This window comes from Staurois parvus, unplaced genomic scaffold, assembly GCF_062004578.1.
Source record: "Staurois parvus isolate SC_StPar_1 unplaced genomic scaffold, SC_StPar_1.0 ptg000697l, whole genome shotgun sequence".
Classification (NCBI taxonomy): domain Eukaryota; kingdom Metazoa; phylum Chordata; class Amphibia; order Anura; family Ranidae; genus Staurois; species Staurois parvus.
Window position 1 is genome coordinate 4,749,667 of NW_028318493.1, and position 18,708 is coordinate 4,768,374.

General features: G+C 41.8%; 1 protein-coding gene across 4 annotated transcripts in view; it reads right to left on the reverse strand.

Annotated features, from left to right (window-relative positions):
* Positions 1-1,266: 1,266 nt before the first annotated feature.
* Positions 1,267-18,708, reverse strand: part of VTI1A (vesicle transport through interaction with t-SNAREs 1A) — a 734,144-nt gene continuing 716,702 nt past the window's right edge. For all 4 annotated transcript variants that reach the window (XM_089653082.1, XM_089653081.1, XM_089653080.1 and 1 more), the window contains one exon: positions 1,267-14,150. Coding sequence is in view for 2 of the 4 variants with exons in the window: in XM_089653080.1 (XP_089509206.1) it covers positions 14,057-14,150 (94 nt within the window). In the remaining 2 variants the exon portion in view is untranslated. The remainder of the gene's footprint in view (positions 14,151-18,708) is intronic.

The following is an 18,708-nucleotide window of genomic DNA, read 5'->3' on the forward strand; positions in this document are numbered from 1 at the left end:
CAAGGCATGTCTTCATTTCTAATGAATTTCATGAAGATACCCCAACATCTATATACACAGGTAGCACTGATACCTTAAAGCGTTTCTGAAGGTTCATTTTTTTTTGTAATATAACAAACATATCTATACTTACCTGCTGTGTGCAGTGGTTTTGCACAGAGCAGCCTGGATCCTTTTCTTCTTGGGTCCCCCACAGGCTCTCAAGGGCCCTCACTCCTGTCAGGTGCCCCCACAACAAGCAGCTTGCTATGGGGGCACCTGCTGCTCTGTGTGTCCATTCACACGTGGAGCCATGGCTTGGCCCCACCCCCTCTCTCTCATTGGCTGACTGGCTGTGATTGATAGCAGTGGCAGCCAATGGCTCCAGCTTACTGTCTCAGCCATTGAGGAGGGCAGAGATCTGGGACAGCCGAGGCTGTTGTTCACATTGCTGGATCGCTATGAGGCTCGGGTAAGTACTGAGGGGGCTGGGGGAGCTGCTGCACACAGGTTTTTTATCTTCATGCATAGAATGCATGAAGGCAAAAAACCTTCAGCCTTTACAACCACTTTAATTCAATCACCATGGAATGTGTACGTTAGTTGTCCAAGAACAGAATGGACAATGATCATCTACAAGAACCCTTCCTGTTCTTGGACAATGTTGATTGATGTTGGAGATGTGTAGCTTTTCCAAGCCACTTCTTCAGTTCTTAGTGTCAGATACCCCAACATTTATATCTTCACAAGTAGCACCATTACCAAAATTCAATGATCATGAAATGTAGCAAGATGTTGGTTGTCCAAGAACAGGATGGGGGGGGGGTGTGGAAGTTGTGCAACCCCCCTGTTCTATTTATATCAGGCCATCCATGGTGTCAGGAAGGCTCCATAGGTGTTAATTTGGTTTCCATGCCTCATGGTGTGAATTGTTGTCCAATCGCCTTGGGTAGATATGTTAAAATGGCACCTTTTGCAGACTTCCTGACACCATGGATGGGATGAGGTACCTAGAACAGAGGGAGTTCTACAACCTTTACAACTCTCCTCCTGTTCTTGGACCATCAACATCTGCCTTGGCGCATTCCATGGAGATTGGATGATGGTGTAGGTGCCACCCGTGTGGATATATATGTTGGGGTATCTCTCTGACTGAAGAATTGGCTTTGAGAGGCTATGAAAGGTCTTCAGTATTACAGTCCAGTTGAGTGTGACTAACTACTACTAGCTACTCCTTAAAAGAAAACAATGTTATGATATAAATAAATAGTCACCAGGAAACAACACTAATTCTTAGTATTTTATTAGAATTTGTACTGCATTACATGTGTTTACACAGGATCCTAAAGGAAAGGTCCACAACTTCACACTACAACAGAGGCAGACAATTTGGGAGTACACACAGCAGAAGGGACAGGGGCTGTTCTGGCTAGAATAAATTAGGATTAATGAGATCACAAAATTGCAGAAGGTGTATTTCATAAAGCCCAACTCAAGGAAAAACTTGGATAAAGAAGGGAAGGGCTGGGGGTGTTCTTCAGGTTTTTACCATCAGTAAGGAAAATTAGTAAGGAAAGGTTAGAAATTCTGACAAGGTTTCGATTGCTGTCTGTGCCTTCCTGTCCCAGTGACAACCACTCCCCTCATCCCTTGTTCTGAAGTCAAAGGGGCAGGAAGTGATGTGAAATCCCTCTATTGGTCAATACAAGGACAAAACACATTTTCAGTAAAGTGGCAAAGGGTTAAAACATTTAAAAATAATGTATTGCTGTTTTTGTGTTTCCTAACCCAGAGACAAGCATATCCCATTTTTCTTCTATGAGGCGGGGTGTTACAGGGACAGGAAGTGGGGGAAAATCTCTCCAATGGTGTCACAGACAAATAAAAATGACAAATATGTCCTCTTCCCCACTCAGCCCAAAATTAAAAATAAAGTCTGGAGTTAGGCCTCAAAGCTGAGCTACTATGTTCCTCAAGAGCCACAAAAGCTAGAAATCCACTTTGTGTGCGCCAAATACCTTTGCTAACCTAGTCATTACTTTGTGATGTCACTATGCTGTACATAGCAAATATAGAGAGCAGAGTTGTGGGAGGGGTCCAGAAGCTCCACCCACTACAGACTGCCTGCAGAAAACTACAGGAGGGGGCGGAGACAAGACCAGCCACCCTGCACAAGGAGAGAGAGCAGCAGTGAGCGGTCTTTATTTCAGGAAAAGTCACACTGGATTACTGCACAGATCTGGAAGAAATACACCAAAACACTGAGATTCCAGGAAGAATACACATGATGGATGGATTTAGACAATATTTGCTTATCCTGAAGCTCAGCTTTCATTTACTAACAAAACTGCAGTAATTCTTTTAGGATTGCATACGTGAGTTCAATGCAACACAAATGGTCCAATATATTACACTTGAAAGCTGTTTATCTGACCTAACAGAAACATCTAGGGCTGATTAATGTGAACTTGTTTCTCATTCACACATTTCAAACTGGTACTAGAAGAGGACAGAGGCTACCACAAGTTTCCAGAGCGTACCATTGTCTCTTCCAACCCAGTTTCCAAATTCTGCCTTTACATCCCATAATGCAATATATGTGTCAATCAACAGGCCGCTAAGGAGCTTGCATAGCACTGTGGAAGCTGTGTCTTCACTCGGACACAAGTGGATAATGGCATGATTTGCTGACAGGAATGAGAGGACAGTTGGGTGTGCAAGCACAATGTTGGACTATCTATGGCCACAGTTTCAAGGATAAACATGGAAGTGTGTGTTTATATGACTGGAGTCGAGAAATACAGACGGGAGCATGGAAAGCAGAGCATCAGTGTGTGATTGGGCTCCATAGTAAAAGGTGATGGTGTTTCTGGCTCTTCACATGCCCTCATAAAGGCAATTTCTCAAATATTATCTTATCTGTCATATTTAGTTTAATAGTAATTTTATGGAGGTTCCTCAAACTATATACCGTATACATTCAGTATATGAAATGAACATTACAAAGCCGGCAGTGGCCATTAATATGGAGTTTCCCCATATCTGCAGCTAAAACAGCCTCCACTCTTCTGGGAAGTCTTTTCATAAGATTTTGGAGGGTGTCTGGGGAGGTTTGTGCCGATTTTTGTGAGGTCAGGTACTGATGTTGAATGGCAAGACCTAGCTCCCAATCAGCATTCCAATTCGTACCAAACTTATTGAAGAGCTTGTTGGACATTCCATATTAATGGTCATGGGTTTAGAATGCAGTTGCGCCTCTTTGTGGCTATAACATCCTCCACTCTTTTTGGATTGTTTTCCACAAGATTTTGGAAGGTGTCAATGGGAATTTGCGACCACTTGTGAGGTCAGGTACTGATGCTGGATGAGAACACCTGGTTGGCTGGTTCCTACTGATTCTTAAGGTGTTCAGTAAGGTTGAAGTCAGGGTTTGGTGCAGGCCACTCCAGTTTCTTCACACCAAACTGGTCAAACCATGTCTTCATGGAGCTGGCTTTGTGCATAGAGACATTGTCATGGTGGAACAGAAACCCCCCAATTGTTCCCGAAAGGCTGAAAGCACACAGTTGTCTAAAATGTCTTTGTATGCTGTAGTATTAACAGAACCCTTCACTAAAAACACCTGAACTCAATATACTTTTGGTTGTTTATTGTAGTAGGGTATATTTTCCTACCCACTGGTGACTTCCAGTCTGTTAATCACACAGACGGACACTGCCTGCTATAGGTTTTTTAAGTCTCTCTAAGCCTAACATGGCAGATAACCCAGAAGAGCTGCACAAGATTGTTACAGACATCTTTTATCTAATTTTATGCACAGATAATGCATGTTGAGGCAAATTTATAAAGAGTTACTGTACTTCCTGTTAATTCACTGATTATTGGCATCAGTCCAGACGCAGAGTCATTTATTATTATCAGTGGATAGAAGCAGAAAGAATTTCCTTTACCATTTTTTTTATATCTTTGACATATTTCACCCTATTTGGTCATTCAGTCTACTTTTAACCATTTTGAAGTTAATTTTGACATTGTGACATCCAGTGTCAAAACTCTATTAACTAGAGGAAACTGGAGAAAGGGTGCAAATGATAAGTGTCACAATGAAAAGCATTTATCTCACCTGTCATTTTAAGGGCCTGTGTCAAGGTTTTTTTTTTCCAGAATCAAATGGATTATGCATAGACATAAAAGACTATGGAAAAGCAACACTTGCTTGAAGCAGGTCAAATGCAGGTCAGAAAGAAGTCATCTGCAGGTTAAGTGCACCTTTCAATGACACCTGAATGATCTTAGAAGTGTCTCAAACAAATGTCAAACTTATGCCATTGGCACAAGCCAAAAGTCTGTCGATGTAGGCCCTAAAAAGGGTGCAAATGCTCATGAGCTGGACAGTATGGGGTTTATTTACTAAAGCTGTAAAGTGCAAAATCAGACTCCCTTCTGCATAGAAACCAATCAGCTTCCAGGTTTTATTGCCAAAGCTTAACTGAACAAGCTGAGGTTAGAAGCTGATTGTTTTTTATGCAGAAGTGAGCCTGATTTTGCACTCTCCAGATTTAGTAAATCCCCCCTATACTTCTACTCAACATTCTTTGGCCAGATCTTGAAGAATGTTGAGTAGCTCTGACACATCTGACCTACAGTGAAGGAAATGTGTATTTGATCCCCTGCTGATTTTGAATGTTTGCCCACTCACAAAGAAATGATCAGTGTAAAAATCGAATGTTAGGTGTATTGTAACACCGAGAGACAGAATAGCAACAAAAAATTCAAAAGAAATGCATGTCTAACAAATTATGCACTGATTTGCATGTTCATGAGGGAAATAAGTATTTGATCCCCTTCACAATACATGACTTAGTACTTGGTGGCAAATCCCTTGTTGGCAATCACTGAGGTCAGACGTTTCCTGGAGTTGGCCCCCAGGTTTGCACACATCTCAGGAGGGATTTTGGCCCACTCCTCTTGGCAGATCCTCTCCAAGTCTTTAAGGTTGTGAGTGGGCAAACATTCAAAATCAGCAGGGGATCAAATACTTATTTCCTTCAATGTATACATCAACTTAGTTCTTGACAAATTCAAAAACCTGGGCGTTTCTGTGTGTGTTTTGTTCAATTTTTCAATTAAGTGATCTGAGAAGAATCTAGAGGAGCCCATTATCAGTGGTTCCTCCCATTGACTTCGGTGTCATCTGAGTTCCCTAATGAAGTTGGGGTCAGTGGGAGTGACCACAGTGTACTGTAGGAAACAAAGGATAGTAATGCTCCTGAAGTGTTGGTTTTTGTACAAATATTGGGTAATCAAGGGAGTGGGCAGCGGGAGAGATAAGTATATAGTTTCTTTGCAAGGAGAAGTTTGGTTGGAACAGCATTTTTAATTTGAGTGACTTAGTTGCTTTATATCACCTCAGTGACAAGATTCACCTATTAAAGCTACCTGACCCCCAACCATTACAGAAAGTACAAAGAAAAAGAACTAAGGGTGGTGGGTGTGAAAGATAACATTTCCCTGGCTTCCTCCTGCAGCACCTAGGTGAGGGTGACATTATCCTACTTGCCAGATTTTGCAGAATACTGCGTATCCCGTATTTCACAAGAAGATGATCCTGCACTGCCTTCTCGAGATATGGAAATTCCCAGAGTCCTTGTTTGCAGCAGCATGACATCACCCACACCACGGACGTTGGGGAAACGTGAGTTTATTATCTATTTACCCCTTCTTCTTATTTTTTGCACTTTTTTTCAGCATTTAAGGAAGAGGCAGGGCCATGTTTTGCACATATTGACATCAACTTGATCAGTTGCAGATCTGACTTTAAAGCTAAAATTGCTGTTTATGTTTAATCGGGTACCCTGACAACTGTGTTTTCTTACTTTTGGATAGAGTAGGAAACAGGGGCGGACTGACCATTTGGAAACTCGGGCACTGCCCGAGGGCCCGGGGTCAGTAGGGGGCCCCATGAGATGCCCCTGGTACCTTTTTCATAGGCTTTTTTGAGTTTGGGCAAGGACACAGGGGCCCCATGATCCCCTATTGCCTGGGGGCCCCATGAGTTGTCAGTCCGCCCCTGGTAGGAAAGGCTCTGTGTCCCATTGGGGAGATTTACCTTTACTTAGTGTCCTGAAGATGCAACAGAAAATGAAAACAAATGTCTATAACATTACGAGGAATCCCCCTGGTAAACAGTAAAGTTTCCCCAGTACAAGATTTAATCTCTAGTCTTGCTCTGTCCAGTAAAATTTTGGATTTCCCACCACTTTCTGTTCCAGTTACTAAGACAAATATAAATGGTGAATCTTCCCAGCAGGGACACAGACAGCAATGACAACTAGATAGAGGATGTAACATTTCCTCATTTTACTAAAAACTGAGTAAAGGTTTTTGCTATACAGTAAATACCCCTTAAAGTGGACTTTCACCCTTCACACCCACGTTTCCTCATTCCATTCCTACCCCCGTTCCCCTGTCTTGCAAACGCACCCCAATACTTGATAGATAGGCAAGAATGAGGTATTCAGCCATCCACAGCCTCCGGGGGTACTTATGTCATGCATCCTTGGAGGCTTTGTGGTGTGTTATCAGGGGACCAGCTGTCTTTCCTTGGTTCTTGTAGTCTGTCCCCTTATGGCACACATATGCATTATTATGGGCTGGCTGCAAGAAACAAGGAGAGACAGCCAGTTCCCAAGGATGCTTGAAGTGGTAGATTGATAGCACTAGAATCTTAAGTAGAGATACTTGGGTACAAATTGATGTATTTGACAAAAATGTACTGGTGGTATCTCAATGGGTTGTCTAAGTGATGGGTGGGCTGCTCTTGTGAAGCAAAGAACTGGGACAGTGGTCTCAAACTGTAGAAATGATGTTTGTATGTGAAAATTGAAGGGCTACACCAAGGTCTGAATTCGTTTTTATTCCAAACATATGGTGGGTGCTACAGCCAACATGTTTCAGGGCCCTCACATTGTACCCTTCATCAGGGAAAAAAGTGTATTATGAAAATATAAAATCATAACATCTTTAAACTAAAATGGTACATAAAAAAAAGATCTCATGATTACAGCTGTTGCTTTCAGTATGTCAATATGCCGAAGTATGCTATATACTGTATATATGGCGTACGTACATCCAGTTTTTTCTCAGAAATGTATTAACTACTATTTTGAGATGTTTCTTTTGTATGCACTTTTTTAGTTTAGTGATGTTACGATTTTATATTTTCATGATAACCATGATGAAGGGGACAATTAGTGGTTGTGTTGGCTATAGTACCTGCCATATACACAGCTCCCAACTGTCCCTGATTTCAAGGGACTGTCCCTCATTTGGGACAAAGTCCCTCTGTCCCTCTTTCATCCTCATTTGTCCCTCATTTTGGTCTGATCTATACAGTTGTGTAAAAAATACACCATTTATCTATTAAAAAGTGTTTTACAGTGCTAAACATTTCATCCGATTTCTAAATTGCTGCATTTGTAAATTTCAAAAGCCAATATAAAGGAACAGTAGTGGTTGAAAAAAAGAAGGACTTGTGGGTTTAACCAATCATTTTTTTTATATAGTTTTCCTTTAAGAGGGGTGAAGCAGGGGGATGTCCTATGCCTATATACTTTTGCTAATTCTCATTTCAGAAAGTTGGGATGTATGCATATATTTGGAAGAAAAGCTCATTTCGGGTTCCCAAGGATGTCATAAAAGAAGTGGGACTGGGCGAGGTAGCAGATCCTTACAGAACACTGTCATTCGCTTGGCATGTAAGTTTTTTGGGGATAACTCAGTGAAAAAGGTAGGAGGGGTGAAAAAAGCACTATAGCCGCCAGCAGTAATCGTATTCTGAAGGCGGGGAAACCTCACACTTTTAAGATACAATAGTGCAGCGGAAGGGATCCCCCCACATCATCACTGATTGTGTTGATGGTGGAATAGAGCAATTTTCTTTCCTTCAACCTGTAGATAAAGGAAAGAAAATTGCATAATCTATGGCCAGCATGACTCCAAATTAAAGGGCAACACATCTGCAAATATCTCCTAGCAAATTTTGGCATGATGTAACCCCTTCTCTCCTTGTCGGTTTTGACTTTAAGCCCCTGTTACCCAAGTCAACCAATCACAGAATTCATAGGTAAAGTTGATCCAGGGAACATCCGGTTGCCTCTCGGGGGATCAGGAAGGAATTTGTTTCCCAGCAGGAGCAAATTGGATCGTGCTTTGCTGGGTTTTTTTGCCTTCCTCTGGATCAACTGTGGGTGTAGGATTATAACTTTTTTTTTTTTAATGCTTGAACTGGATGGACTTTTGTCTTTTTTCAGCCAGATTATGTACCAGAATAGTATGAAGAAAGACCACCCCATTCGCAATATATATATATAAATATTAGAAAATTAATTTAAATTTGTATGAAATTCTGGAGTCATCCATTGAATATTGGACCAATTCAAATCAGAAAGTGAATGCTCTGTAAACCAAAGTCACAGAAGGAAGAATAAATGATTAGATTCCAAAGGCAACAAACATTTCCTGGTATAGTAGGATCTATATGTGGGTGAAAGCAAACTGGGGTCCTGTCTGGCAGTTAGCACTGAATCATAATTTGTATACTATTTAGATATAAATGAACGAGTCGAAGAGACTTTGCAGCCCAGGACAAAGTTATAGACAATCACCTATGAAAACAACAACCTTCCTATAACGACACACACATAACACAATGATAGCAGAAGACAAAGGAGTGTTCAATAAACTGTCAGCTCACGGCCAACACTGTCATATTCTATTATCCTAATTACCCTTGAAACATCTCTCCAGCACAAACACCACCGTGCATATCAGTACTTCTATGGTCAAGAAAGTGATTGGTTTAATTAAAGGACAAGCGTACTTTTTTTTCTTTTGCAGCAATGATAGAGGGACAGAAATGAAATCATTACAGCAAATGTCTAATTATAATGCAAGTATGCAGAAGAAGGCTGTGTAGAGACAGCCGAAGTATACAAGTCGATTTTTCTATCATGGTGTGGCCTCTTCCATTGTCACTCACACCTACATCTGAGGAACATGGGAGCGGTTTCTGCGTCCATCATGGCGCCTTAGTAATGTGTAGCTGGGCATAGGCCCCATCACCTGACAAGAGCTTATGGGGCCACAGTATTACGTGGACCTGTATGCATCAGCTGAACTAGGACATGTGAGGTTAAACCCTTCCTTGGGTGCTCATTGAGATGGAATATTACTGCATGCAGCAATAAATTGGTAATGTTTACTGTTGCATTGAAGTGTCACACTGGAGACTTATGGGCACATGTGACAAGATGACAACACAGAAATACAACTGGGAGACAGGGACAAAATGTTGTCACCTATAATGGGAAGTGCCTAAACAACAACCTTCATGGCAGGTTAACCATTATTTTGACATGTCATATATGGTCCCATTTACTTTTCTTATAAGGGATTTACAATTATAATTAGCCATTTAATATTCTTACTTTAAAGTGTACATTCACCTTTCAGAAAAAATGATATAGTAAATACGGTACAGCCTCCCCCCGCCGGTTCCTGCTGTACTTGACTCTATGGATAGTGAGCAGGGCTTTCGGGATGTAGCAGTGTGATTTTGAATGGTCAGAACCAGCACACAGCATCGTTCTGCTCCATCCCAGAAGCACTGTAGAAAGAAGGAGAAGAGTGGGGATCTAAAATTTCCAGACCACTGCACCAACTGCATGGGCATTGACAGCTCATCAACCATGGAAGTAAGTACAGCTGGGACCAGGGGGGTTGTAGGGTGTTAATTCACCTTTTCAATTTTTCTGAAAAGGTGAACAAACCTTCTGCAGCAAGGCTGTTCAACCTGTGGCCCGATGAACCCTCTGATGAGGAACGCAACTTTAAACCAGGGAAGAGCATTCCCATGCTTTGGGATGGTGGGTTGGCAAGCCCAGATCACGATCCATGAGTTGCCAACCCATCATCCCAGAGCATGAGAGTGCATGGAGCCAGTGCCAGCAGCAGAGGAAGCAGGTGGCTACGGAGGGTGCAGGAGCCGCATATGCTGATGCTTCCTCTGTAGCGCTGGCTCCTGTCCCAGGTGGAGTGATGCCAAATGCAGAAGTTTTGGTACACTTTGCTACACCCACAAAATGTAATAGAAGTCTATGGCAAAGCGTAGATAACCAGCAGGAAAGACACAGGTGTACTGTGTTGCACCTCTGGTGCAGGTAAATTGCAGCGCATTAGTGTAAAAGAGGACTTACAGGGGGCTCAGGACAGTAAGGGCTTGTTTACATTTGTGGTTTGGGGGGAGGTAAAACCCCATAGTTCACTGTGGCCCACAATCAGTCAACAAATCACAGTGGCTAAATGGTTAGCACTTCTGCCTGGCAGTACTATGGTGGTTGGTTTGAATCCCAACCACAGCATCACCTGCCTGGAGTTTGCATGTTCTCCCTGTGCCTGCGTGGGTTTTCTCTGGGTACTCCTCCCACACTCCAAAGATATGCTGGTAGGTTAATTGGCTCCTGTCTAAATTGGCCCTAGTATGTTTATGTATGAATGTTAGGGAACTTAGATTGTACACTCCTTGAGGGTTAGGGACTGATGTGAATGTACAATATATATGTAAAGCGCTGCGTAAATTGTAGTACCTGAAATAAATAAATAATAAAATAAACAAATCATTTAAGTGGCCCTCGCTCTTCAAAAGGTTGAGTCCCCCGATCTAAAATGTACGTACACCCTAAATTAATGACACTTAGGCTGCTCTGTGGACTGTGTACCATAATCAACTGCCACTTGTTTAATAAAATACTGTTTTTACTTTTTCTTCTTGACAGACGGTGCCTCAATATCTCCTCCAGCCTCTTTCACCCACTCCCTGTCTACATGCACTCGCTCTAGCGTCGGCTGCACATCATTGCACTGGACTGGCTTCCTGATATTGACAATGCTGCACCACGCCTACACGATGTGTGTCCCGGTGTTGGTGGAATGATGAAAACTCATGTAAAAAATCATTTGCAGGCATGTAATAAGGGCAGCTCCTGGTAAAATAGGTAAAAGAGGTCACTGTAGTAGTGATAAAAAAAAACAGTCAAAAAGTGAAAGTTCCAATAAGTTTATTAACTCTAGTTGATTTTTATTTGCCAAAGTTGGGGGGTCACAGGTGTAGCCAGCACGTTTTGAGGGTCACCAGCCCCCTTCATCACGGCTAATGAGCGCAACCTATTTACAAATGCTGACAAATGTTTATGCATACATTGTGCCTTTTAGCTCTGATGAATAGGGGACTGGTGACCCTCGAAATATGCTGGCTCCTTCTTTGACTCTTTTTGGCAAATAAAAATCAAATGGACCTAGTAAACTTGGCTGGCACGTTCACTTTTTAACCATTTGTTTTTGCCCGTGTGTAGGCGCAGCTGCTTGTATTCTTCACCAGGGGCAAATGTGACTGCGGAAAGCAGGAGCACAGTTGGGAGACATGGAAAGAGCATTGCCACCTTATAATAGGAAGTACCTGAACAAGAACCTCCATGGCAGGATCTTCGGTGATATTTTTGATGAAAGCTTCAGATATACAAAGATTGTCAAACATGTTAAAGTGGAAGTCGGGGCTAAACCTATCCAATCTGAAATCTGCTCCCACCCCTATTCTAAAATCCTATTCTAACTAACCTGTAGAGCAGGGGTCTCCAAATATTCTAAACAAAGGGCAAGTTACAGTCTGTCGATGTTAGGGGCCGAACTTGGGCAAGTGGGAGTAGAAAATGTATTGGCGTCAATGGAAGTAGACATGGCCCCATCTTCAGTATTAGGGAAGGAACAGTGCCCCATCACTGGTGTCAGTGAGAGGAATAGAGCCCCATTGTTGGTGTTGTTGGGAGGAATTATGTCTCCCTCCTGACATCAGTGGATGGAATAGTGCCCAAAGGGACTGATAAAGGATAGCAAAGGGCAGCATCTGGCCCCCCAGGCTGTCGTTTGGAGACCACTGTTGTAGAGGAAAGATGTATATACTTATCTATTACCAGAGCACTCTATTCTAAAATCCTATTCTAACTAACCTGTAGAGCAGAGGTCTCCAAACTTTCTAAACAAAGGGCAATTACTGTCTGTTGATGTTAGGGGCCGAACTTGGGCAAGTGGGAGTAGAAAATGTATTGGCGTCAGTGGAAGTAGACATGGCCCCATCTTCAGTATTAGGGAAGGAACAGTGCCCCAGCACCGGTGTCAGTGAGAGGAATAGTGCGCCATTGTTGGTGTTGTTGGGAGGAATTATGTCTTACTCCTGACATCAGTGGATGGAATAGTGCCCAAAGGGACTGATAAAGGATAGCAAAGGGCAGCATCTGGCCCCCCAGGCTGTCGTTTGGAGACCACTGTTGTACAGGAAAGATGGCGTCAGTGGAAGTAGACATAGCCCCATCTTCAGTATTAGGGAAGGAACAGTGCCCCATCACCGGTGTCAGTGAGAGGAATAGTGCCCCACTGTTGGTGTTGTTGGGAGGAATTATGTCTCACTCCTGACATCAGTGGATGGAATAGTGCCCAAAGGGACTGATAGAGGATAGCAAAGGGCAGGATCTGGCCCCCCAGGCTGTCGTTAGGAGACCAATGTTGTACAGGAAAGATGTATATACTTATCTATTACCAGGGCACTCTGGTCTGATCACGTATTTGACTCCCAGCGCTGGCTTCAGGGGGCAGGAGGGACAGCGGTCAATGGATGTCCCATAGTAAGCCTATGGGTGACGTCACCACTTGGGCATTCCAGCCATTGCCGGCAATCTCTCCTTTCCCCTGAAGCCGGCCGTTGGGGAGATCACATGACCAGACCAGAGCGTCCGGAGAATCTGTCTTCTACAGGCTAGTTAGTATCGGAGTTAGAAGGTCGGGGAGGTCTAGCAGATTTACAATTAGATAAATTTAGTCAAAACATCCACTTTAAGCTATATCAAATTTTAATGATGGGCTTACATCTATTTAAATGATTTCACTTTGTTTTAAGTAGATGCATCCTTTCCTATAAAAAGTAATGTCTTGTTTTGTAAAGTGTAAATTGAGGGACCTTACAAACACTTCAGGCTATGCTGAAAAGGAGTAGTGTTCACCTAAAGGAGATACATTTCGAATCTGGTCACATATACCTGACAAGGTTATAATGACACTACGAAGAACACTTACCTCATAGTACGTTTTGCTAATTCTTTATAATAGGAGTATATAATGTGAACACTTAAAAATACGATATACAAAATATACATCAGTTAGGTTTTGATTCTGCTGATGGTGAAATTGGGCAATGCTCTCGCTAGTGGAACTTTGTTATTTTATTGTTTTTGTTTGGTAAATAATATGTTCTCTGAGTAATAAGCACAAGGTCCGCATGACACTCACATAAAGCTTGACGACTCACAATAAAAACAGGATAAGATAAAATTCACAAAGAAATATACAACTTCACATCTACAAAGCTGTCAGGTTTGTGTGTCGTTCAGACGATCGACCAAGAAGAGGATTTAAAGGCCAACTCAATTTTGAAACCGTTTTGCATGATTACTGGTATGTTTAATCACATGCTGGCTTCTTACAGCTTTCAGGGTCTTCAGTGACGAGATATCTCCATTGCAATTCCCAGTTCTACTCAACCACCGCTGTCATTACAAACCCAAGTATGGCGTCACGCTCCTTTGGTGGATTCTGCATAATGTGAGATAAACAATCTGGGAATACAGCTGCAAGAGAATGACAATTTCATTACGGTGGTGTGGGAGGGGCAGTGACACATACTGGAGCCTCAAAGATCCAAGAAGCCAGCCGGGATTCAACTCACTGGTCCAGAGTTGGCCTTTAAATCACAACTGAAGCATTTCCCAGTTACAGTTAGACAAAGAAAGTGCGCCGAGTTATGGAATTATAGTACAGGTTCCACCAAGGGCACCTGTTGAGGTTCCAGGGTATTGTTCCACAGAGCTCAGTCAATGCAGGGTGTTGTTATGCAGTTATACTCCATCTTAATTACTCAGTACAAGGAACCCAACACTCCCGACACCCGCCGCACAGTTCAGAGAGCACAGGATCAGTGTCCACGGAAAGAAAAATAAATTGCCAGAACGATGGTAAAGACAATGATGATTCCCAGGACGACCACCAGGAGACGATTCTGGATGATCCTGAAAGAGACAAAAAAGAAAATACAGAAAGAGTTAGTTTTAAGTCTTAAAAAAAAAAGAAAAGAAAAGAAAAAAGGCTATTAAGATGAAAAACAGAGACACACTGACAAAGTTCTTTCTTTTTAGAGCGGCAAGCCCCAACTCAATTGTCCCCCTACTCCACAATGCCCAATTAATTTATCTGTGGTTAAGGATTCCCGCCGAGTAAATTCACCGCCACCGAACATGCGAGGAACATTGAGACAGAAGCAATAATTGACATGAAAAAATATTAAAGCTATTCGAGCCAAATCACAAGGGTAAGACCTGACGAGAGAGCAACTTCCGCATGACAGGCTGTGGGAAGTGTCTGTGGCTCTCTTGGAAATTCTGCCATTTCTGGAGCATCGACAAATGCCGCAAATGATCAGAGGGAGACACAGACACCAGCCGAGTACGGGGACAGATGAAACGAGTCAACTCGCCGACTTTCAGATAAAATATCCAACTCCAGTCTCACTTATTGGTCAGACTGGAACTGTTTTTTTTGTAATAACTAGACCTTTTATTTTTAATGTAAAGAAGAACGAGACTAACAGAACATCCAATGCAGATTTTGTCCCCTTCTTTTACACATGACACATCACAAATTTACAATAAAAGGAATTTATATCGTAAATGGCCTAATCCAATGCCCAAACTGTGCCAACAGAAAAAAGGAACTGGTAAACTTGAGGACAACTCCAGCAGAGATCTTGGAGGACAACAGGTCAAAGATTGGAGAAAACAACAGATGTAAGTTATCAGTGGGCACCATTATAGTCTACCAACCTGAAGGCAACCAGATGATATGTCAGGTAAATTAGTTAGAGGAAATGGAAGAAAAAAACAATATGCTTCACTACTGAGGTAAGTAGGATAGTACAGGAGAACAAAAAAATCAGCATATAGGAGTTACAAGGAAACAAAAAGTGTAACTGATACAGAGGTGCATAAAAACAGACAAAAGGAGGCCAAACATATCAGTGGTTCTACAGCCCAGGAAGAGGAACAAATGTCTACATTCAGTAAGAAAGGGAACAAAACCTTTCTAGGTATATTAGTGGAAGGCAGAACAGATACTATGGGATCACAAAAATAAATACGAAGTACGAGATCTGGATGTAACAAGTTATTCAGATTAGTGCTCTCCAAACTGAAGCCAAGTGCAGGCTTTTGCTTGCCTTTATCTTGTACTTGGAGCACTATTCCTCCCACTGCCACCAACAGTAGGCCACTAACACCAATGATGGGCTCTATTCCTCCTATTGGTACCAATGATGGAGAACATTTCCTCCAACTAATACAGTAGCAATGATGGGGCACTATTCCTTCTCCTACTGACCACAGGCATTATGTAATGTTTACTTCCATGGACCACCAAGCCTAAGGCATTGTTCACTTCCACTGATTCTGGGATATTTTCAACTTCCACTGGCCGCAATCCAGCCCCGTAAAGTCTGAAGGACTGGCCCTTTGCTTAGAAAGTTTGGAGACCCCTGATTTAGACAATTATTTCCGTTCAGTATTCTCAGAAGTAAATAACATTACCAAACAAAAGCTGGAAGATCATATTGGTTCTAGGGGTGACAGTTCTTTTGCTGCGTTTCTAGAGGCAGAGGAACTGGCTCACTTAAAGGAGAAGTACAGCTAAAGCTCTTTAATAATAATATTAAAAAAAAAATAATAATTGCACATTTTTTTACCTGCAAAAAGTTGTGCATTTACTATTTTTTTTCTCAAAGGTGAACTTATTCTTTAACCACTTGCCGTCCGCCTGCTGTTTATAAACGGCAGGGCGGTGGCAGTCCAGGGGCGGGTTGCCGTTCATAAAAGGCACCCGCCTTTTCTAGCTGTGCACGCTCCCTGGGAGCACGCAGCACCGCGATCCGGTGCCCACTGTGTCCTCCGGACACAGTGAAACACTGATCGTCGGACGGGACCTCGGTCCTGATCATGTGATCACTGATTGGCCAATCAGTGATCACATGCAAAGTAGTAAGCAAGATGTCACTTGTGACATCATTGCTTACTACATGTGAAATCTGTGAATGATCACAGAGGTCACATGGTACAAGGCTATTCACAACAGCCTTGTACCATGTGACAAGGTGTGACCAATCACAGCTCACTCAGTATTTCTCAATGGCTGCAAGAATGCAGACAGAGAGAGAAAGAGAAATGATTGCTTTTACATCCTATATGGGTGTAAAAGCAATCCCTGTAAAAAAAAAAGAAAAAAAAAATCTTCATCATCCCCCACAAGTAGTACAGTGTCACCATGGTGACACTGTACTGCTAGCGTGACAGTATGTAAAAAAACCCCATAAATAATAATATAAAAAAATAAAATAAAAATGTAAAAAAAATGTTTAAAAATTATAATTTTTGGTTATAAACTAATTTGGCTTATTTTTTTTTTTTTGCTAAAAATATAACGGAATACATTTTGGTCAAGATTTATGATGAAAGATTATTTATTTGCAAAATTTTATAAGAAAAACACTTTTTTTCAAAATTTTTGGACTTTTTCATTTACATAGCAAAAAAAAATATAAGTCCCAGCGGTGAATAAATACCACCAAAATAAAACTTTATCTGTCTCAAAAAAATGGTAACAAATTCATATGGGTACAATATTGCATGACCGCGCAATTGTCATTCAAAGTGTAATAGCGCTGAAAGCTGAAAATTGCCCTGGACAGGAAGGGGGTAAAGGTGTCCGGACTGGAAGTGGTTAAAGCTTAATAATAGCAAAGGGCCCTGAGTTATAAAAAAAAACTTCAAGGTGTTGGAGGTATAGTCACTTTTTAAATACATTTCTTCTAACAGGAGAAGTTGCCCATGACTGGTGAACAGTTGATATCGTACCTATCCACAAGAAGGGTGGTAAGTAAGAAGCTGGTAACTACAGGCCAGAGATTTTAACATTTGTATTACTAAAATTAGTGGAATCTCGCTGAAAATGAGGGATCATTAAAAAATCAAAACTTGCTGGACCCAAAGCAACATGGCTTTATTGGGGCAGTTCAAGTCAGACTAATAAATCGATTTTATGACTATACAACTAATGTATAGGACCAAAGTAGTGCTGCAGATATAGCAAATCTTGATTATAGCAAAGCATTTGATAATGGTTCAACATAATGATCTTGAAAACAGTTGTACGAGCTAGGACTTCACACTTGGTTCGATCAGTGGATACGCAATTGGCGAAAAGGTAGTTATCAGAGTGTGGGTGTAAATGGGCTCCATTGGGAACAAGGACTAGTCACTAGTGGTGTAACACAAGGCTCTTTACTAGATCAAATTCTGTTTATTCTGTTTATAAGTGATATACAGTTGTGCTCAAAAGTTTGCATCCCCTGGCAGAAATTGTGAAATTTTGGCATTGATATTGAAAATATGACTGATCATGCCAAAAAATGCTCTTTTATTGAAGAATGATGATCATATGAAGACATTTATCAAATAGTTGTTTGGCTCCTTTTTAAATCACAATGATAACAGAAATCACCCAAATGGCCCGGATCAAAAGTTTACATACCTTGGAATGTTTGGCCTTGGTACAGACACACAAGGGGACACACACGGGTTAAAATGCCAATTAGAGGTTAATGTCCCACATCTGTGGCTTTTTAAATTGCAATTAGTGTCAGTGTATAAATAGTCAGTGAGTATGTTAGCTCTTATGTGGAAGCACTGACTAAGCTAGATACTGAGCCAGGGGGATCAGAAAAGAACTGTCAAAAGTCCTGCATAACAAGGTAATGGAACTTTATAAAGATGGAAAAGGACATAAGAAGATTGGAGGCTTATCAGATACTTTGACCCCTTAATTATAGGGGTCAATAAATGCCTCATATATAGAATAATTCCAACCAGACTGATATGACTCAAATCAGATCTTGTGTACCATCCGAGACTCCTCAAACTGTCCCCATCTTATGGAGTTGACTCAAGCTACCCCACCGTCATTGGATTTACTCATCTCTGTTCCTCAGGTATTTACGTAGATTTCAATTTATTACATTCTAAAGGTAAGCCTGACATAATAGGCTAGTATGCAATGCATACTAGCAAATTATGGCTTAAACCTACAGGGCGACCCTTTTTTTCTGTTAATTTAACTACTGCTTTAAGGAAAAAAGAACCCTCTGATTGAGTACAAAATTGGGGGTAAAGGTGCACAAGCAGCAGGGATGATCGCAGCCTGGAGAGGATTGTCAGCAAAAGGCCATTCAAAAGTGTTGGGGACTTTCACAAGGAGTGGACTGAGGCTGGAGTCAGTACATCAAGACACAGACAGTGCACCACACACAGACAGATCCTGGACATGGGCTTCAAATGTCGTATTCCTACTGAACAACAAACCACGTCAGAGGCGTCTTACCTGGGCTAAAGAAAAACAGACATGGTCTGTTGCTCAGTAGTCCAAAGTCCTCTTTTCTGATGAGAGCAACTTTTGCATCTCATTTGGAAACCAAGGACCCCGAGTATGGAGGAAGAATGGAGAGGCACACACTGCAAGATGCTTGAA